The 21,092-nt window shown below is 34.9% G+C and overlaps 6 protein-coding genes across 7 annotated transcripts in view; 4 read left to right on the forward strand and 2 right to left on the reverse strand.

The window, feature by feature from the left end:
- Positions 1-2,583, forward strand: part of LOC108978059 — a gene marked incomplete in the record, with an annotated part of 2,883 nt that extends 300 nt beyond the window's left edge. Inside the window, 4 exon segments of the mRNA XM_018948153.1 lie at positions 1-683; positions 744-1,722; positions 1,776-2,000; positions 2,066-2,583. Coding sequence (XP_018803698.1) covers positions 497-683; positions 744-1,722; positions 1,776-2,000; positions 2,066-2,369 — 1,695 coding nt within the window.
- On the reverse strand, positions 2,423-4,002 carry LOC108978062 (putative tRNA (cytidine(32)/guanosine(34)-2'-O)-methyltransferase 1). The gene is made up of 3 exons (XM_018948157.1): positions 3,882-4,002; positions 3,176-3,831; positions 2,423-3,120 (listed from the first exon to the last, which is right to left on the reverse strand). Exons 1-3 carry the CDS (start codon positions 4,000-4,002, stop codon positions 2,977-2,979), a joined length of 921 nt encoding a protein of 306 aa, XP_018803702.1. The 3' UTR covers positions 2,423-2,976.
- Positions 4,003-4,577: 575 nt separating this feature from the next.
- LOC108978061 (ribosome production factor 2 homolog) lies at positions 4,578-5,795 on the forward strand. The gene is made up of 3 exons (XM_018948156.1): positions 4,578-4,693; positions 4,752-4,967; positions 5,018-5,795. Exons 1-3 carry the CDS (start codon positions 4,674-4,676, stop codon positions 5,724-5,726), a joined length of 945 nt encoding a protein of 314 aa, XP_018803701.1. The 5' UTR covers positions 4,578-4,673; the 3' UTR covers positions 5,727-5,795.
- Positions 5,733-6,651, reverse strand: LOC108978063 (COMM domain-containing protein 2). The gene has a single exon (XM_018948158.1). It carries the CDS (start codon positions 6,465-6,467, stop codon positions 5,805-5,807), a length of 663 nt encoding a protein of 220 aa, XP_018803703.1. The 5' UTR covers positions 6,468-6,651; the 3' UTR covers positions 5,733-5,804.
- A 355-nt stretch (positions 6,652-7,006) lies between these two features.
- LOC108977426 (ralA-binding protein 1) lies at positions 7,007-9,795 on the forward strand. 2 transcript variants are annotated; one of them, XM_018947115.1, is made up of 5 exons: positions 7,007-7,106; positions 7,182-7,320; positions 7,375-7,929; positions 7,988-8,293; positions 8,506-9,795. In XM_018947115.1, the coding sequence occupies exons 1-5, from the start codon at positions 7,007-7,009 to the stop codon at positions 9,440-9,442; spliced, it is 2,037 nt and encodes a 678-aa protein (XP_018802660.1). In that variant the 3' UTR covers positions 9,443-9,795. The 2 variants fall into 2 exon arrangements, with proteins under 2 accessions (XP_018802660.1, XP_018802653.1); XM_018947108.1 differs by having other exon boundaries at positions 7,372-7,929; positions 8,506-9,793.
- A 385-nt stretch (positions 9,796-10,180) lies between these two features.
- Positions 10,181-12,812, forward strand: LOC108978094 (malate dehydrogenase, mitochondrial). The gene is made up of 4 exons (XM_018948227.1): positions 10,181-10,456; positions 10,717-10,924; positions 11,699-11,895; positions 12,139-12,812. Exons 1-4 carry the CDS (start codon positions 10,391-10,393, stop codon positions 12,676-12,678), a joined length of 1,011 nt encoding a protein of 336 aa, XP_018803772.1. The 5' UTR covers positions 10,181-10,390; the 3' UTR covers positions 12,679-12,812.
- The last annotated feature ends 8,280 nt before the right edge of the window (positions 12,813-21,092 follow it).

Raw genomic sequence — 21,092 nt, forward strand, 5'->3', positions numbered from 1 at the left:
ACTATTAATATTAATTGTGCTAAAGCATCTAATAATTATAACTAAATTAAATTTAAAAAAAATAGGGCAAACTTTCAAATAACGATAAGAGAAGTTGACCAAGTCTTGAATTAGAATTTAGGCTGTGTGCCAACCGGTAAATTTTGTGTCTTATTTCGAGTCAGAAATTTTGCCATATGAAATTCAAAAAAACATTAATGTCAAGAATTATCTCTTACATACATATGTATCCATTTAATATATTCAGAAAAAACAAAGGAATGAAATATTTTCCTATCCAAAAATTTTAATCCATCAACCGGTTTACACATAACCTTAGTGATAAAATAGAAAATGAATAAACATATGTAAATAAAAAATTAGCGAACAGCTGCTTTCCTTTCGGCTTTATACTGAAGACATTTAAGCCAAAACAAAAGAAATATATATAATATATTTTTCAATATTGATTTTCAAACCTAAAAAAATATATAATTATAAGTGACATAAATGTATTATGTTGCGCACCAAACAAAATGTAACGTCTCAATTATTGAAGCAGTTTGTTACGAGAAAAAGAAATTATGCGACAAAGTCACAAAAAAGTAAAAACTCGGACATCCAACTTCCACCAGATAACTCTAATGGCCTAGATGTTCCTGTGGAGGAAACCATAAACGCCCACTTTTTAAAACGGGAAATAGGTTAGTGTTTACAACACATACGGTGCTAATTTTCAGAACTTAATGATATCAATTTTTTAGGGTCTAACCATCGTAAATGGAGTAGCATACTCATCAAGTATCCGGAATTGAAAGCTATAAAAAGGCAAGATGCCATAAATACGGTAAAGGCTTTAAAACAGATGAATTTTGATGTAGAAACCATACTCCAAAAGCCGGTTGTGTTACATCAAAATGCCCTTACATTGGAGAATCGCTACGAAGTACTTCATGAATGTGGTTTTCAACCCATCACTCTTATATTGCTATCAAAATTTGTAACAGTTATTAACAAAACTGTCTCAATGTTGAAATCATATGGTTATATACCCTTTGAAGTGAATGTTTTGCAGAACTTGTGTAATTCTTTTAGTAACGTAGAATTATCTGAGAAAACATTTACTGAACTGAACGAGGGTATGCATATAAAACATATGCGGGAATGCATACTAAATGCTTATCTCCGACAAGTTTTGGATATGAACGATAATGATATAAAAAAGTTGTGGAAAGTGTATTATCGCGTTCGGCATCGCAGTTTCAAATCGGTTCAATCAGTAGTAAAGGTGCTACTCGAAGATCTACAATTTCCAAAAGAGCGTATAATAAAGAATGCTTTTTTACTTCATGGTGATGCCCACAACATGTGTAGAATAATTACCGAAATAAAACGGATAGACGGTAAAGATATGCGTGAAATTGTATACCGACGCCCAAAGATTTTGATGTCTTCCTGTGATGGATTATTAAAAACACTTGAAAATGTTAAAGTCTTCGGCATACATGAATCGGCAATAATGAAATGTTTAGAAATTCTAACACTTGGACCCGATACCGTACTGGAGCGTTTGAAAGATTTGAATTCAATTGATGAGTTCAAAGTTTTGGGCACCAATCCACGAGTGTTGCGTCTTGTACATTACCAAAACAAAGCTCGCTTACGTTTGGAATACTTGAATCAACTAAAAGTGCGTTGCGCTTCGCTACACATTTTGTCTGGAGGATCGGAGAAATTCGCTAAGTTTGTATATTATCTTTACAATTCTTTAACATTAAATTAAAACGTTTTTTCAGGTTTGCACGTGAAGGTGTAGATCGCACAAAAGGCCGAGATGTTGTAGTTTACCTGGCAAATATAATGAAGAAAGACGAAAACTATATACGCGCATTACTTTCCAGACATCCCAATTGGTGCCATATTCCTGTATTGCAAGTTAAGCAATGTTACGATTTTTTACGTTCAAAGAAATTCCCAATATCGGCAATATCTAATAATATACATCTACTTTTGTATCCCATGTAAGCCATTTATACAAAATAGTGTTTTTAATGTTCATTAATGAAATAATTTTAATACTGTGTAGACAACGAATTGAAGAAAAACTTAACGAACTTCATGAACCAGAATGTCTTGAGAGATTACAATTGCCGGTGGATAACATTTATGATTTGGATAACAATGAAATGCTCACACTTATTCTTTATTTAATCGAATGTGAATTTCATTTTACTGGAGATGGGATTTGGACGGAACAGCAAACGCAGCCTGTAGAAAATTTTAATAACTTACTTCCCGACTTCCCAAAGAGCTTAAATAAAATTTATAAATATGGAATGAAACCCAGCCGAGCAAACCAATCAGCCAATAAGCCCATAGAATTGAGATAACTATGGCACCAAACTGATGCGACAAGTTTAGTAATGTATCAATTAGATAGAAATCGTTATAATTTCCGAAAATCTTTTATTTAGAATTCTTTCTTATTAAATCTTTCTAAAATTATGAGAATATCATGAAATTATTTAAATCAAATTATATAAATATATATCTCACAGGCTGGAGAATTAGTAAAAATCCATGCTAAAGAGCTATTGAACTTAATTCAATTTTTTTTTTTGTTAACCCCTGTGTCAAAATTACGTCGAATTGCTTCCACATCTCCGAATTTTTAGGTCTAGACTTTTTTCTTTTCTCAGACCAAGAAAAAAGTTACAGTAAGAAAATATTTTGAGATCCTTAACGTTACCACAGAAAAAATTTATTGAGCTACCGACATCCCATAAAATGTTTGTTGCGGTACCGTTAATACTTATGTATTTATGAATGTTGAAGAATTAATCGCCGGAACTGGACTTCTGTCAAGCAAATAAATCCCTCGCTGTAAAAATAGTGAATATTTGGCATTTTTTAACGCCAATGATCTTTTCATAAGCATTCCTCCTGTTATATACAAATCATTTTTGTTACAATTTTTAGAATGAAACATTCATAGCTTTATTTCTCTCCATCTTCATGTTTAACAGTTATGGCTGAATGTTTGATCGAACAATTTTTAAGTTTTTCTAAAATTTCCTTGTAAGCTGGAGAAATAGGTTTTTGTACTACCTCCTTATATGTGTATTCCGAGTTTTCGTTGAGCTGCAGATAAAAAATGTGTTAATATTAATAGTTACAAAATATAACACATAATTACATTTAAACTGTACGACATATCTGAGTCGAACCCACGCATATCACCGCATACAACAAACGGAATAAGTTTGTGATTTACATTTGAGTTTGTTTCATCTACTATTACTTGTACGTTATCAGCCATTGGGTTTATCATTTGTGGTATATAACCGTCTGGGCAACGATAATTTTGACACACTACAAACGCTTCAATACTAGAATTTCTTGAGCTAGCTGGTTTGGCTATGGATACTTTTTCAAAGAAAATGCGTAGTTGGGAATATAGCAAATTTGTGTCTTTACCACGAAAAATCTTAGCAACGAAATTTCCACCTGTCATCAACACGTGTGTAGTAATACTAAGTGCAGCTAGTAGCAACTGACTCTGGATGTATTCGTCGATATCGTGAAGACCTGTAACATCAGGTGCTCCATCACAAACAACTAATTGTGCCTTTTGTGATTCTCCTCCGAAATGATCAATTATGGCCTGCGCTGTACTTAATTTAGTTATATCGCCTTGGATCTGTGTAACACCAGGCAAGGGTGCCATAGCTTGTAAATCCACGGCTATGATTTTTACCTCCTCGTTGTCAGTGCGATTCTCGTATAGACGTTTTGAAAGTACTTGGGTCCAACTTCCCGGCGCAGCACATAAGTCAACGGCTCGTGTTACATCTTATGAAGAAATGTATGTAACCAATATTTGTAATGAAACAAATACAAACCTTTCAAAATGTGGAATTTTTCATCGATCTGTAGCAATTTAAATGCGCTTCTAGCACGCCAGCCCTCTTCTTTCGCTAAACGATAATATATATCTCTTTTATCTTTTGAGGTCTTTCCCATTGTATATTATAAAAAAAACTTCCTAAGGTAATATATATCTCTTTTATCTTTTTAACAAGAATGATCGGATTACAATAACTCTATCATTTTGGTAAGACAGAATTTTTAAACTCTTGTAACATGTTGCTAAATAGTATAATAGTTTTGTTCACTTAACGGTTCTGCTTATCACCTCAAACCGATGGTTGACTTGGTAATTGTATATGAGGAACCTTAATGTGGCATGTCAATAGTTAATACATAAAAACGGGTCGATACTACCCGAACTCCCATATAATACATAGGTATAATAATATAATATACATATGTATTACATTAATAATTGCGCATATTCCAATCCTTTGGTTGACGTTAAACATCTTAAGGAATTTCTTTCGCTATGATTTTTGCAAGTTGCATGAGTGTAAAATGTTCGGTTTCACCCGAACTTATGGCTTCCTAACTTGTTCATATTTGCTTTAACATTTCTATTTTCTCTTCACCAGACATCGTCGTAATTTTGACGTTCTCTGCATTTATACTCAACTAAACATTAAAAACGAACGAGGCCAGAGAACGTCAAAATATTTGTATCTTGAGTTGTCAAAATCAACCAACACGTGTAGTTATACGGTATATGATAGCACTTAGTTTACTTTAATTTTTGTGGAAAATATAAATAAGAACTAAAGATGTCTCTAATGCGGATAAGGTAGACTATGGAAAAAGTCTTTATTATTTATGTTAACATTTGTATTACCATTATTTAGGAAACCGAAAACCCGTAAGGGAAAGCAAATATTGTTGAGCCGTGAACCGCAGCTTATAGAGCCAACACGTACTATGCTTTTCATTGATGGTCGCAAATGCGGTGGTGATATAAAATCTTGCATGAAGGATCTTCAGCAGCTACGTAAGCCTCTCGTAAAAATTTTAAATCGTAAAAACGACATTACTCCCTTCGATGATCCATCCTCTTTGGAATTGTGAGTTTTTTTTTTCAATTACCATACTTTTACTAACGTATTTTCTATAGTTTGACAATGAAAAATGACTGTGCGCTATTTGCATTCGGCTCGACATCAAAAAAGAGGCCAAATAATTTAATTCTTGGACGTCTTTTCGAAAACGAAATTTTGGATATGATTGAATTGGGCATAAAGCATTACACTTCAATGCCTGAATTTAAAACAGAAAAGATCGGTACAAATGTAAAACCATGCCTCATTTTCAATGGGCCACGTTGGAATCAGACTGAAGAATTACGTCGTCTTAGAAACTTGTTAATAGATACATTCCATAAAGATAAAGTAGACGCTATTCGTCTACAGGGAGTTGAACATGTGGTCAGTTTCACATGTACGGAAGATTTAACCATATTAATGAGATCTTATAAAATAATGTTAAAAAAATCGGGTCAAAAGACACCTCGTATTGAACTTGTAGAAATTGGCCCTTCCGCCGACTTTTCAATTCGTCGAACGAAAATCGCTTCGGAAGATCTTTACAAACAGGCCAGAAAACAACCAAAACAATTGCAACCGAAAAAGAAGAAGAACGTTACATATGATGAATTGGGAAATACACACGGACGTGTCCATTTAGGAAAACAAAATGTAACGAAGATACAAACGCGACGGGTAAAGGGATTGAAGAAAACGCCAGAGGAAAAGCGCGAAAGCAGGCAGAAAAAGAAAGAACTGATAAAAGCAGCTGCCAAAGAACTACTGAAAAATGTGGAATAGTAAAAATATATCTATTTGTTATAATAGATTTTAATTTTAATAAAATAGATTTTAAAGTTATAATATTAATATTGCTTATCAATGAATTCCACTAACGATGTTGCGTATACGTCTGCTCTTCGATTCATAAAGAGCTGTTTCTAATACTTGTATCATATGGACTAAACTACTCAAATCGGTTTGCACCAACAGATCCTTGCGATTTCGTCTTTCATCCGAATGTATCGCCTGATCTCCATCTTCGAGAAGGTCTCTGTTTTCATTTTTCGGTTCGGTGTGTAAATATAACTTCATTGTTACTCGTATACTACTTTGTCGTAAGAGGCTTCGTGTAGCTAAACGCACCTCCAAACGCCATTCAATATTAACCAAACGATACGCTCGAATATTAGCAGACTTGATGGACCCCTCAATAAAATGTCGTTTGCTGCTCACAAATTGTGACAACACTTGCATGACGTCATTACTATACCCTTCTTCCTGTTGCAAACTTTGCAGGTCGGACTCACTAGCATTCCCTTTAGTGGCACTAATAAGTAAGGCAATTAGTGCCTCAACTGCTTTTTGTACCACACCTGTATCTGTACAATATTTTTCAGCAAGATGCTGATAACGTTGAGTATTCGGGCCAAGAGATAAGTACTCAAATGCTGCTTTGCATAGCTCCACAACATCCTCTGAACCACGATGGCGTAATAATTCTAAATGCCTCCGTTGATCTGTTTTTATGTTTAATAGCATTTTAATTTAAATTTTTATAAAACGCTGTACAATACTATAATTATACTATTTATTATAAATAAATGCAACCAATCTAAAAATGCTTATTGTAATACACTCAAAACACAGCTGTTAATTTCGTCGTATTAACCCTTGCATACTAATGTAAGAAAAATACCGACCATCTTCTAAACTCAATCATATAACAAGTAAATTATTTTTAATCCCATTAGCTATACAATAATCTTTACGATTGATCATAACTGAGATAATGTCTTATAAATTCTCCAATTAAAATTTTATAAAAAAAACTTTTTGTGCAGATATGTGAACCTCATTTAATAATACCATATGTATTTACTCTCTTAAGAGACTATGGGGCGCGTTTAGAAGAGTGTTATAGGTTGTTTTTGCTTAATTACCAATTGACAGCTGTTCTGTTGACAATTGAGAACTATGTAGATTTTCTCTGTATTGTAAATGAAAAAGTTCTTGTTTATTAATAAATATCAGGAATAAATTATCTCTGATAAATATAATAGTGGTTCCATAAACAAATTATGGATTTCGACAGCCCAGATGTTGAGAAAGATTTTCCTGGTTTATATGCTTCTGAAGGTGGGGATGGAAAATCTAAAAAGAGCAAAGAGGATAGTGATTGTAAGTGTATATACACTTTTTAAATAATATATTATATTATATAGATACATAAATAAATAATTAACTTATCTGCAGATAGTGAGGGTGAACACGATAAAGTAAGTAAAAAAGATCTATTAATTGGTAGGCGTAAAGATAAAAAGGAAAAGGGCAAAGACCGAGGATATGCAGCTTTAGAAGGTGAAAGCTCTCCAGAAGAAGAGTTGGATGCGAAGTAAGTTAACGTTCTTTCAAGTAATCATAATGACATTGAATATTTAATTAGAAGTCCTTCGAAGTCAAAAAAGTTGAAAACGTTTAAATTCAGTTCGTCCAAAAGCAAGGAGAAACGAGAAAAGTCGCGTGATAAAGATAAATCAGAGAGGGAGTCCCGGGAGGAAGAAAAGCCAAAGGAAAAAGAGAAGACTGAAAAAGAAAAGGAACTCAAAAAAAGAGACAAAGAACGTAAGGAAAAGGAAAGAAAAGAGAAAACCAAGGACAAGGATAAAGAAAAGGAAAAAAAAGACAAGAAAGTTAAACAGGCCAGCAATGCTTCTGAAGAATTATTAGAATTGGGCGATGTTCAGCCTGTTTTTGGTGTATCAATTAGTCTAGCTACTGAACGGAGTCGTTGCCATGATGGTGTTAATTTGCCTCTTGTTGTGCGCGATTGTATTGATTACCTTCAGGAGCACGCATTGAAGAATGATCAAATATACAAGGTAGAACCATTGAAGACACGCGTACAATACTTTAAAAGACTGTATAATAACAGAGAACGGCAAACGGATACAGATGAATTCGATACAGCAACAGCATGCGCTTTATTAAAGTTATTTTTACGGTAACAAAAGGCGAATATTGTCAAAATTTGATTTATTATCATATGCTCATACTTTTAGAGAACTGCCAGAACCAGTTTTGACCACAGACTTAATATCTAATTTTGAGGATGCAGCATCAATAAACTCCCAGAATAAACAAGATGAGCTTAAAAAATTACTTGAACTACTACCCAGTTGCAACAGAACTCTACTCACTTGGATAATACTACATTTTGACTCGGTAATTAAACATGGCAAGCACAATAAATTAACGATTGAATCATTGGCGATGCTATTAAGTCCGCCTATGCAGATGTCACATCGTTTATTAGTTGCATTTTTATCTCACACCGGAAATTTGTTTACAAACGTTTCCCTTATCAAGTAAGTAAATCAGATATGAGTATTCTTTAGCAAATTGATGATAAGATAATCTATGTGTAACATAATAAAGTGATCAGTTAGAATTCCTCGTCTCAAATAATGTTGCCAAGACGCAAGCCTAATGGCTTTAATAGATTTTTAAAATTATTTATTAAGTAAGAAGTGCGAAGGACAATATATTTTGCTATATCAATCGATTCTTTTTTTTACAGATACGTACCACCAATAACACCATCTAGCCCAAAACTTCCCGAAACTGCGGAAGATATTCAGATAGAGCTACGGAAGCAAGAAAGCTTGCTTACACAGATTCATGCCGAAATGAATGCTGGATTTGTTTCCAAAAAACGAGAAGAACAGTTGTGGGAAGTGCAGCGAATTATCACCCAGCTTAAGCGTAAGTTACGTAGCTTTGAGAAGCGACAAGAGAAGTCAATTGAGGAATCACAAACTGCGCCAACAAATGTATTACAAAATATCAGTGATACCACTGATTCCAGCACCATAATCCAACGGGGTCAAAATATGTTCAAGGAAGTCGATAATAGCTTGGTGAACCAAAACATGAACAGTAGCCACAAAGAAGAACAAGTTTCAAATGTAGCTAATATTGAATCCCCTGAAATAGCAAATGCAAAATCTTCCATAACGCTTACGGTCAAAACACCAGTTATGCAGGAAGAATCAGAAAAGGTTCCAGAACTGGAAGAATCATCGATCAACGTAGATGATTCACATCCTGATGGTATTTACATTGATGAAGAATTGTCGTTCTTAATGGTGCCTAAAACTCATCCTGATTATTCTCAACTGATTCGTCTGCAACTAGAAAATCGTGAATTACTTCTTTGGAAAGAACAATTGCAAGCTCGTATAACTGCTGAACGTGCCGAAGTCTTTCGACTTAAGCAGCAATATCAGCAGCAGATTGCTGCAGCAGGCGCCAGTAAGACTGATATTCCTAGTACAGCTTCTGTCATTTCAGATGATGTGGCTGGAAGCGATGATGGTTATGAAAAAATAATAGAGCACTATGTACGAGAAAATGCCCTGTTGGAACAAAAAAAAGAAATACTTGCAAGAGAACTGTTTGATGAAAGGCGCGAATGCATTACTATGCAGGTTGAGTTGGAACTGCAAAACTTTTAAACAAACGATCCAATCAGTAGATTTACATACATACAAATACTGATGTTAAATTTTTATTATACATCCAAATTACGCACGTATCACTCTTGTTTACGTTCTTTATCTGTAACAATTTTATCCCACAGCAATTCAGTTTATCCTTTGAATTTGTGATTGCCTTCGATTTTCTTTAACCTATATAAATAAATACATACATATGTATATAGAACAAACTAATTAAAATAGCAAAACTGTATTGTATTTAACTATATACCATAAGAGCATTATTGAGATTATAAATATAATGTTACAAATGCAATAAAATTAATCGAATACTTAAAAAAATATTTCAATTATTCAATACATATGAGAAAAAATGCTAACTTCGCTTGAACTGAAATTATAATAAATTTCACAAATTCAAAAGATTTTGTATAAGAACTGAGATTTTGATCATGCTAATTTTCGTGAAAATACCTACATACATACATATGTATTTAGACCTTAGAGAACAGTCTAATTAAAATAAATATTTATAATTAGTGAACTGTCAAATATTTCAAATTATTAAATTTTACTCCCAAGAATTGCATATAGGTATTTGCAATTTTAAATCATTGTTTAAGTATATACTATTTGTAATATTAAAATACCGCCAACTTCAAGGGCTATGAAAGTAATAAGTGTATACGAAATATGGAAACGTCAAAAGTTTATCTATAGTACATGGTTCTTGATTGCGCAGTCGCCGGCTTCTCTGCTGCGTATGTCAAATGTACCTTTCGTATACTCATATCGTGCTGTTGTTGTTGTTATTGGGGCTTAGTTAACTTCGCCGCTTTCATACTTGCAAATTTATTTTAGAAGGCAGAAAAGTTTCCACCAACGTGAGTGTTTGTGCATAATCAGCAGCCAGCTAAGCAGGGAAAGATTGTTACGGAAGTCTTTAACTTTATTACACATATCAAAATGTTGAAGCAAGTAACCAAACAATTGGCCATCCAATCCGTGAGGAGTTTTGCCACCACAAAGCAAGTGAGTATCAATTTATTTAATGCAAAATATATTTATAAGACGAGAGAAAGATAGGCAATGATTGAATTGTCAAGCACTCGCTGTTTACGTAATCGACAAACGTAATATGTACATACATATGTATTATTATGCATATTTATTTGACTTATTGTACTTTAACTATACTTGTTTTATAATTTAGTCGTGAAATATGCACACATACATACAAATGTAGAAATGTAATGTATTGTAGTATTAAAATAACTGCATTTATTTTATAGAACAACTTCAAGGTCACCGTATGCGGGGCCTCAGGTGGCATCGGCCAGCCACTTTCGCTGTTGTTGAAGAACAATCCTTTGGTCTCCAATTTGGCCCTGTATGATATTGTACATACACCTGGAGTGGCTGCCGATTTGTCACACATTGACACCCAAAGCACGACTGAAGGGCACATGGGCGCAGATCAGTTGGGCAAAGCGTTAAAAAGTAAGTTTTTTACCGATTCAATTGAGTAGGGTTAATCCGTCCCCACTATTATAATTTTTTTTTCAAAGAGAAATGTTAAAAAATACGACAATGGCAACAATTTCTCTTAAGCGTCTTGGATAAAAGTTGAATTTACTCAAAGTAAATCTAAATAATCTGAAATCAAAAATTCAAAATGTTTCACTTTTGTGGCAAACCCCAATTTACCTCGTATATGATGTATAAAAATAGTGTTTAACATTTCAAAAGGATCGGTGCAGTAGTTTTGAAGTTAAGGCGGGGCACTGACTTTGAAAACGTTAGTTGTGGAGTAACAAAAAACCAAAATATGTATAATATTCTTTACTGAGTTTAGTTCATCGACAGCATTTAACAATTATGGTAAACACTTTTCAATTAAAATAGTTTGAGCAGTTAGTTTTTGAAAAAAAAAAATTTAAAAACATTTTATTAATCTAAGAAGGTATGATTAGCAAGTTCAAACGCATTTTCGTATATGTATGTATATGGACACTTATGTTTATGCTACATACATATACGAACTTTGATAAGATAGGTAAAATGTAAAAAAAAAATACTGCAGTATTTCAGTATCATGTGCTATCGTTTTTCATAGCAGGCGTGTGTACATATCAAAATATGTTTATACAGACTATATGTACAAACTTACATCAATATTTCAGGTACACTTATTTTGAACGAGAATATGCATTAAAAAGCTATATAGCAGAAACTATATTAACTTTCATTTACTCCATGTATTTTCTTTTTAAGATGCTGATGTTGTCGTTATACCTGCTGGTGTTCCACGTAAGCCAGGCATGACACGTGATGATCTTTTCAATGTTAACGCCGGTATCATTCGAGATATTGCCAACGAAATTTCCAAAAGCTGCCCAAAGGCACTAGTGGCTATCATCACCAACCCTGTTAATACCTGCGTTCCAATCGCTGCTGAGATTCTGAAAAAGGTAAGACATATATGTACATACATATACATAAACATATGTATATATTTATGTAAAATATAGCATTCACATACATACATATATATGTAGGTATGAATGAAATTTAACAAACATTTTTATATTCAATCAAAAAAAAGTATAGCAATTTATTTTCGCATTTCATATTATTAGAATACATTTATGTACATTTGAGTACCAAATACACTCAAAAATTTTTCCATACTAATACGAATTATATAATTTCAGGCCGGCGTATATGATCCTAAACGTTTATTTGGCGTATCTACTTTGGATGTAGTGCGTGCACGTGCCTTTATTGGTGCCGCTTTGGGTGTTAATCCACAGCAGGTAGATATTCCAGTTATTGGTGGACATTCCGGTGTTACCATTCTTCCCATCATCTCACAATGCCAACCCGCTTTTAAGGGAGATCAAGCAACCATTGAGAAATTGACTGTACGCATTCAGGAGGCCGGTACTGAAGTCGTAAAAGCCAAAGCTGGCGCCGGTTCGGCAACACTTTCCATGGCATACGCTGGTGCGCGTTTCGCTGGCTCTCTGCTGAAAGGCTTGAATGGCGAGAAGGGCGTTGTAGAGTGTTCGTACGTGCAATCTGATATTACTGAAGCGACATTCTTTTCCACTCCATTGATATTGGGAAAGAATGGTCTGCAAGAGAATTTGGGTCTACCCAAATTGAATGATTTCGAAAAGAAGTTGTTGGCAGCTGCATTGCCTGAGCTGAAGAAGAACATTCAAAAGGGTATTGAATTCGCCAATGCTTAAGCGAAATCCCTCCTCAGCACTTAGTTTTTCGGACACATGATATTCTGCCACATCCATCATCTCAGAAATAAAATTGATGGCATGAACATATTCGATGTATTATGTAACATTTTAATAAAAAAACTTAAGTTCAATGGTCTCTACAAAATATCTTAAAATAAATAAAAAACGATTGGTAGTACAAAGGAAATATTTAAATAGAAATATAATTAACACCTAATAGACATGGTAATATTTGATAAAATGGTAAACCCCAATAGCTTCCTTTTTTCTTATAGTTGCTAGGCTAATATCTTAAATTTTAATTAGTTAATGTCGCAATCAGTCATCCAAAAATACCCGTATTAACGATGAAGGATCAAGATCAAGTCTTTGTATGGAAAAGTTCTTTATTCAACAAAATAACGAACAAATTGTTCAGATCGGACTACTATAGCATGTAGCAGCCATACAAACTCATCGACCACAAATAAAGCTTTTTATGGACATTTTTTTTTATTTTGTGAAGGGTATTGAAGCAATCGAAGTTAACATGTTTTCTGTTTTTCCTAACGGATGACATAATGCTGTTACGCTGTTACTATTGAAACCAATGTAAAATAGACCAAATTAAATATTTTCTTTAACATTTTAAAATTATCTCAATTTAATTTAATTAAAATCACACGTATTGATTCAAGATGAAAGCCATTAATAAATATATGATTAGGGTAACAACAATTATTATAATATTTAGGTCATGATTCATGGAATACGTAATATGTAGTCGGGATAAGCCTTGGACCCATTTTACAAATTTTCGACTATGAATTTCGACTATAAACAATAATTCCAGGATCATAAGTTCATTTAAATTTTGATTATATAGTATAAAGTCAGCCTGAAATTTGAATATTCTTATATTAGGTATATTTATGGAAGCTAGGGGCAGTACTTAATTTATTTAAGATATCTCACAGATAGATTGAAATTTTTGGTATTAAGTCATTGTGGTATAAATCTATACGTACTGATGTCCGCATTTTCGATATCTGGCAAATGTTTTCCACCAAAGATAGATCAAGAGAAATGACATTTCACCAAAATGTATTCGGTCTCACAACCCATTTAATACTTCTGTCGCTTTGCACGTCGCTAGTCAACGTACTTTTTTTAATAGTTTCAACATAACCCTTATATTTGGAGGTAGGCGTGGTTATTTATTATCCAATTTTGTCTTTTCAATTTCGTTATTTCAAAAGCTATTGTGAGATATGTACAAGCAAATAAAATATGTCTGGGATAAGCAAGGATGCCCCTAAGAATCGTATGTATGTATGAGCAAACTTCTACATATACAAGTATGTGTCGTATTTCTAATGGTGGTGTATATTAAAAAAATAAATGCAATAACAAGAGTTTCTTTTTCCCCACTTACACAGAGAAATTTAATAAATGATGCTTCGAAAAGTTATTTTAAGAGAAACCATTTATTTTTTGTATTATAAAATAGAACTTATTTAACCAAAATCTTTTATTTAGTCATGGCCAAAAACACAGCACTTTTCGGACTGCGATTTACTTTTATTGAAAATTTTTACATTTTTGCGCATTTTCAATATTCACAATCCGGCAGCAACTCAACACTAACAATACGAATAGGTATTCCGAATTGCGATGTTTCATATCAACAGGCATACTATATATGCATATAATATTATATACATGTATGTAAGTATGTATGTAGCGGTGTAAGCAAATGTAAACAGGAAAGACTGCGGCAGTTAGAGCTTGTAAAAAACGAACTACTCATGTAATACACATATATGTGATTTAAAACTTTTAGTTATATTCACTATAAAAAACAATAATATAATGGCATTACTATTACATTTCCATAAATATTTTACGATGTGGTTGATTCGGAGTGGGTTTTATACTAAAATGTAAAATGGCTTTTCTCTCTGTGTACGACACACATACACTTGAAAACTCTTTACATGTACTTAAATAGGCACCAACACAGTTGCAATCAATTAAGCTCAGTTAAAATCAATTAAGCATCCCCCATGGAGAGCTTGTTTACCCGCTCACTGCCGGCATGTGGATTTGGTGACGTGAATGCCCGAATTTGGGAAAGTGTGAGTTCTGTAATTGTTTTATTTCACTATTTTTCATCAGCCGCATGCAAATACCAACATTTTTTACGCATATTTACATACACTTACATACGAACGTACATTTTTTTTTATTTAAAAGCGAAAACTAATTACTTTTTTATAAACAGACCATGGACCAAGACATGGAATTTATGTAATAATATTTTCCAACAAACATAAAGTCTTTTACAATAAAGATTTCTTACTGTTTCAAATTAAGAATATGAATTTGTAAGCCTGTTTCGATTTTTGATTTGCTTACATATAAGGTCTAGAAAAGAAAAATCTTATTTCGACATTGAATTATAAGTTTTAGTTAGCATTTTGCATCCTCGTCCCTATTGGCAAACTTAAGTGAACTTTCGCCGGAAAAATCATCGCTATATACAGGAACCGACACTAGACGCTTGATGTCAGAACCAAATTATAACGTGGATGCATAAAAACATTCCAACCAAACTCCAAAAGCATTTAGTGGGTCACTATTGATGTTGCGAATACAATTCCGTTCCCATAGATCAAAGCTGGCTACTTGTGGACGTTTTTTTTTACTTCAGATGTTCTAATTGTTGAAAGTACAGATCCGAATTAAGAGAGGAGCTCTTAGAAGATTGTTCTCTGACAATTGCATCAAACATATAGTAAACTCTTCCTGCCGGTCAATAGTGGCTTGGTCACCGGTCGTAAGTGGCCCACTTTTTACCATCAGTTACGTACAACCGCTTCAGATGAAATTTGACTTGGACTAGTCTCTAGGGATATTGAAAAGAGCAAGGTCGTTCAATCTGTCTTCGATAGTAGCATTTCGCAAGTAAGTTTACAGACTACGATGTTGCGAAAAAGGTCTTACACTAAAAGTAGCAGACACCGGTAGAGTTGCAGCGATCTGCAGATACCTTTGCCACAAATATTTAAGATTACAATGAATGTTTTTGGTTCGTTTCGAGCAGGTTCTAGGCTTTGCACTGAAGTGTAAAGAGTACCACGCACATCGTCCATTTTTGACCACGACTTCTATAAATCGTCTAATATCATCCAATGTGTAGAATTTAATGCCTCTGGAGTATTTAATAATTTATTTATCGCGCTTTCAGTAGTTTTTAGCGGAATTGATATATGTTGAGCGGGCGGGGTTACCACTCAATTTCATCCACTTTTATTGTGGTGCTAAATTGAGCGAATTTGGATATTCTACCTTAAGTCGTTTAGGAGTTATGGACAATAAAGTTCTTAGACAGCGGAGCCACGCCCAATTTTTTAATTTTTACCCCACAGATGCCCTTATGTACTACAATCTCCTATGCCAAATTACAGTTCCATATCTTAATTAAGTGCTTAGTTATGGCACTTTATAAGTTTTCGATTCGGTGTTTTGTGGGCGTGGCAGTGTTCCGATTATGCCCATCTGCGAATTCGTCCCCACTGCAAAGGAACATGTGGGAAAAACGGACGGACGGACAGACAGACACTCACCTCGGATTTATATACATATATACCTTATCCATATCTAACTCGATCATTTTTAGGTGATACAAACAAACATTATGTGAACGAAACTATTATACTCTGTAGCAACATGCTGCAAGCGTATACAAATGTTTCAGTAGGCAAAGTTTTACTCAGAAATTAATCGGTTTTAGCTGATGTGTAATGAAAATCACGCCTATGCTGTGCTCAACATTTAAGCATCAAAGTGTTTACTGATATTTTTTTTCAGTAGCAGAGGGTGCATATATACATACATATCTGCAAAATCGATAGCAATGTTCGTGGGATTTCGTCCCAATACAAACACTTACATACAAACTAACTAACATAAATTATATGAATACGTTTATTTGCAAATTACAATATATTGCAAACAAATTATGGGAAAAGGGTTTAAAATAATTTATTTGTATTTATAAATTATAACCGTTTCAACATGCCACAACTTTGCGCAACATAAAACAGCACTCCTCCAGCCCATTAGCCCATTAAAAGTACAACAGTTTAGTAATTTCAAACGCGATCACCTAAGGGTTGCAGACTTAATGCCCCCGCGATTCGACAGCCCACCAGCAAACACAATCACTCAACTTGTTTTTGAAATTTAAACCCAAAAACATATTGTACGGGTTATTTTCGTCAAGCATATCGGTTAATGCGATTTGAAATGTTGTTTCACATGAAATGTCGAAATGCGAAATCAATAATAAGGGTGAAATTGTCATCGTAGCGTTACTGATCTTCAGAAATCACCAACGCACATTAGAACGCTATTGTTTGAACAGAAAAAAAAAACACCAACAGACATAAACACAATATCCGTCGATATTAAAGAAACAATAGCAAACCCTTTAAAAGGAATTCTCCCAAGACCAATCGGCAAATATGTATGTATTCGTAATATTTTTTATTACATACATACATACATATGTACATATATTCATAACAGAGCAATCAACATCTAGCAAATTTCACACTTCTGTCAACTAACAATTTGGTGTCTAAAGTTCATTTTCCGAGACTCCTCGTTGAGCAATTCCCTCGAAGTTTGCCTTAAGCTACTCATAAAATTCATTAAGTGATCGCAACAAGGCGGATAAATAGAAGCAAAAGCCGGGCTAGGTCGATAATTTAGGTAAAAGTTAGTAATGTTAATTCATTTAGCCTTAGTCCATAAATTCTGTTACAAAATTTTCAATGTAAACAACGAGGACAAATCGACTTAAAAATGTTGAAACGTTGAAAAGGGGCGGCCGAGTAGGTGTCCGGTGATAGTGCCAACAATGTTAATAAGCTCTTTTTTACCGAGAAGTAAGAGCTTTACGGTCATTCCACCATCAACACCACCCCAAAGTAACTTTGCGGTATACCCTGTGTTGCAGTGCTCCAAGACCTGAGGTGTTCCTCTATGGTCCATTGCTTAAAACAATCCTTGAAAGAGCTGACGGAGCTGAAAATATATTTATACTCTAACCGTCATACTGCCTGGGTAAGTATGAAGGGTTGGAAATGTCTCGCATTCAAGCGTGCGAAATAAGTTCGCTATTGAATCGCTTAGCCTTATTAAAGGCCTTGCGAGAGTACCATTGAACGTGTTTTACCCGCATTCATCCATGGTTTTTCTATGGTAAAATTCGAGTAAACAGAGTCATTCCCCTAGCATTACAGTCCGAGCTGCTCCAGGATGTAGCATCTGTTTCAATGATAAGTTGCATACCTGTTTTTTCTGCGTGTTCCGTGATCATTCTCAACACTTCGGTGGGAGTCGAAGGACGACTACAGTGCCACCGATGGCGATTCCACCTGCCTTTTCACACCCAAGGTAAATGTTGTCGTGACCTGGCGGTGACCGACCGTGAACTGAACGATGGAGAATTACAGGTGAGCCCTACCACCTCCAGACTCGAGGAATATATACGAGTCTTGGTCTATACCTACTGGGGTGGTGCACGATGGAATATATCCCACAGGCTCGTCCTCAATTCCGTGTTCTGTTTCGTCAACATCGTCAGTATCGACCTCGTGGACCTAACAAAGATGTCATGTGGGGCTATTGCTCTGCAGACATGATCACTTATGGTCTGCCAGTGTCGATTCCGGCGAAATTGAACGAACGTGTCGCCTCTGAGTATGACTTTTTTCCTGGTTCCTGGCTTCATTCTCTTAAAGCTTTTAGTAAACTCTGGTGTTTGGAGACCTTTTCCTGACTCCGGAAGTTGTTCTGAGAGCCGGGTCCAGCTGCCAGTTTCGGCAGCGTTTGCCAGTCTTTCGGTCATAGTTCCCATTTCCTCTGAAAATGGTGGTTGGCGAACTTGTTTGTTCGTCTGTGAGCGGAATTGAGACCTTCAGAATCGGTGCCCTTGTGAGTGGATTACCTCATGCGTTGGTGCGACCTGGGATATTAATCTTTATGTTTTCACCTTCCCTCACTTTGGTTGAAGTATTTTAACTGTATGCTAAAAGTTAATGGGTCTTTCAGAGGGTATTGTTCCAAGAATTCAAAAATGTTTATTTAAAGATTTTACCTGGTTACAATCCATCTGTGGTATTGGGTTGGTAGGGAGTACCCGCGAAGCTTCTGTTACAAAAGTATATAAACAGGATGTCTTGGGGGGACGCTTAAGCAATTTTTCGATGGAGCAACAATCAATCTCGAATCAATCTTTTATCAAGATTCTGTCCCATCACACAAGACAAACCCACCCAGCAGTGACTTAACATCCTTAATTCTTAGTTTCATAACTGCAGATGTTTGGCCGTCGGGAAGTCCAAATTTGAATTCATTCAGTTTGTGGATGGAGTAGGAGAATACCCCATAGAATGTTTTCAAAAAATCTTTTACTTAGAGCAACGTCACCAATATCAGTGGAAACTATTGTTTAAGTGTCTCTATAAAAACAAAAGGTGACTATAAATTTTGAGTGCAGAAATAACTTAGTACATCTTAACATTTCATCATAATTAACATCATCACCATCTCCAACCGACGGCTTGCTTGAATTTTATATTAACCGCACTACATTTCTCTATACAAATCATTATATATCAGAGTTTGCTTTTAACTGGCGAGATTAAAGACTCGACTAGATATGAAACGATTTACATTCTTAAACTCGTTCTTGTGCCTTAGCTGATTTGTACACATAAATGTGGCTTATCAATAATTAATTGGTAGCATTCTCTTTATTATTGTGTCGAAAACATACATACATATGTAATGAAATGTGAAATCGGAAAATCGTAAACAATTCAAATTAATTGCCAACAATTATGACTATTTTCACTCAGCGCCATTCAAAGTCTATTTCGCATGGAAAAGAAGAAGCGAGCAATTGTTCCAGGATGTAGTAGAGGTATGAATTGTAAAAAATTGGAAGCCACGCCCACCAGACAAGCTCTCTTCCTTAATAACTGGTGGTAGAGTAAATGTGTAAAATGGTCAATTTACTTACTGTGCCACTGTGTCATTGTCATTTGAGGACTTTGACCTCTCTAACCTAACTTTAAGCAGATGTAATAAGTGCCTTTTTATGCGATACAAGACGTGGGTGGGAGTGTCATGCTGTTATGACGTATGGTGGGCTCGTCTCAATCTATCCAAAATGTGACTCAACCCATTCGAATACCCAACTTTACAATTGATTTAAACTCAAGTGATTGTGTAATAAATTGAACTGAGTTAATTTCCTTCGGATTTTTTTTTTCTGTTGCAACTCAAAGTCATTTCGGAGCGATTCTTAAGCACAGTAACCTAATTTAATTTGAGATATACATACATAGCGGTGGAAGTTAACATAAGAGTGTAAGCGTCAATGCTTGTAAGTTCATATACCCGTTATATACCCGTATATATAATTTAGCGCAATTAATTGTTGTTGTTATGGTGATGTCGTCACAAAATTATTAAAGGTTATTGACGTTATCACTAAATGAGCAGAAAGCGCGCGAAATGATCGAAATATTCCCTGATTTTTTAATTAAATATTATATAAAGCATGGCATATGAACGTACATATGTTATAATAAATTTCCTTTTAATTTATAATCTAAAGGATAGTATGCCACCTTCCCTTCAAAGAAAAGCCCGGAAGAAGGAGATTTCGCCATTCAGGCCAGTGTTTAGAATGAGTCGATTGAACGTAGTTCTGCACAGTTGGGTCTCTCGCCGATGACGACATGGCGAATTTTGCGGTTAGATTTGACTCTACATCCGTATAAGATTGTGTTGGCACAAATCTGAAGCCAAAAGATCATTTGAAGGCCGTGGATGCTAGAAATTATGGAAGCTAATGACGATTTTAATCGAAAAATCATCTTCTCAGATGAGGCTCATTTCTGCCTTAAAGCTTCGCCGACAAACAAAAATTTTTCGCTTTTGGGTCAATGAGGTCCAGAAAGCTCAATTTCAATCCCAAAAATAGATCGTTTGCTGCGGATTGTGGTATGACGGTCTCAAAAGGCTTTATTTCGTTCGAAATGCGGCTGGAAATGTCGTTACCATCAGGGAGTGTTGACCGACTTTTTCGCGGTATTCGATGAAATCGACGAGGACGGTCTCTATTTCCCATAAGACGGTTCGCCGCCTCATGTTTGACGTCTCAACATGGGCACATTGCGTGTAAGGTTTAGCAACTCGTTAATTTTTAGAAAGGGTCAAATGGCTGACAAGATCATAGGGGTGTACTATTTATTAAATTAAAGGTTCCCGAAAAACAACCAGCAACCCTCGAAGACAACATTCAGCGCACTGTAGCCGAAATGCTGCATCTTGCCATCGAAAATTGGCGT

Source organism: Bactrocera latifrons, unplaced genomic scaffold (assembly GCF_001853355.1).
Source record: "Bactrocera latifrons isolate USDA-ARS-PBARC rearing strain unplaced genomic scaffold, ASM185335v1 scaffold_117, whole genome shotgun sequence".
NCBI classification, from domain to species: domain Eukaryota; kingdom Metazoa; phylum Arthropoda; class Insecta; order Diptera; family Tephritidae; genus Bactrocera; species Bactrocera latifrons.

Bases quoted from the DNA above. Each gene is read 5' to 3' on its own strand.
- LOC108978062 (XM_018948157.1), bottom strand. From the start codon at position 4,002: ATGGGAAAGACCTCAAAAGATAAAAGAGATATATATTATCGTTTAGCG. The intron at 3,832-3,881 runs GTTTGTATTTGT...TTTCTTCATAAG, and splicing joins AAAATTCCACATTTTGAAAG to ATGTAACACGAGCCGTTGAC. The intron at 3,121-3,175 runs GTAATTATGTGT...TTTTATCTGCAG, and splicing joins ATATGTCGTACAGTTTAAAT to CTCAACGAAAACTCGGAATA.
- LOC108978061 (XM_018948156.1), top strand. From the start codon at position 4,674: ATGTCTCTAATGCGGATAAG. The intron at 4,694-4,751 runs GTAGACTATGGA...ACCATTATTTAG, and splicing joins ATGTCTCTAATGCGGATAAG to GAAACCGAAAACCCGTAAGG. The intron at 4,968-5,017 runs GTGAGTTTTTTT...TATTTTCTATAG, and splicing joins GATCCATCCTCTTTGGAATT to TTTGACAATGAAAAATGACT.
- LOC108978063 (XM_018948158.1), bottom strand. From the start codon at position 6,467: ATGCTATTAAACATAAAAACAGATCAACGGAGGCATTTAGAATTATTA.
- LOC108977426 (XM_018947108.1), top strand. From the start codon at position 7,007: ATGGATTTCGACAGCCCAGATGTTGAGAAAGATTTTCCTGGTTTATAT. The intron at 7,107-7,181 runs GTAAGTGTATAT...ACTTATCTGCAG, and splicing joins GAGCAAAGAGGATAGTGATT to ATAGTGAGGGTGAACACGAT. The intron at 7,930-7,987 runs GTAACAAAAGGC...TCATACTTTTAG, and splicing joins TTATTAAAGTTATTTTTACG to AGAACTGCCAGAACCAGTTT.
- LOC108978094 (XM_018948227.1), top strand. From the start codon at position 10,391: ATGTTGAAGCAAGTAACCAAACAATTGGCCATCCAATCCGTGAGGAGT. The intron at 10,457-10,716 runs GTGAGTATCAAT...TTTATTTTATAG, and splicing joins GTTTTGCCACCACAAAGCAA to AACAACTTCAAGGTCACCGT. The intron at 10,925-11,698 runs GTAAGTTTTTTA...TTTCTTTTTAAG, and splicing joins GTTGGGCAAAGCGTTAAAAA to ATGCTGATGTTGTCGTTATA.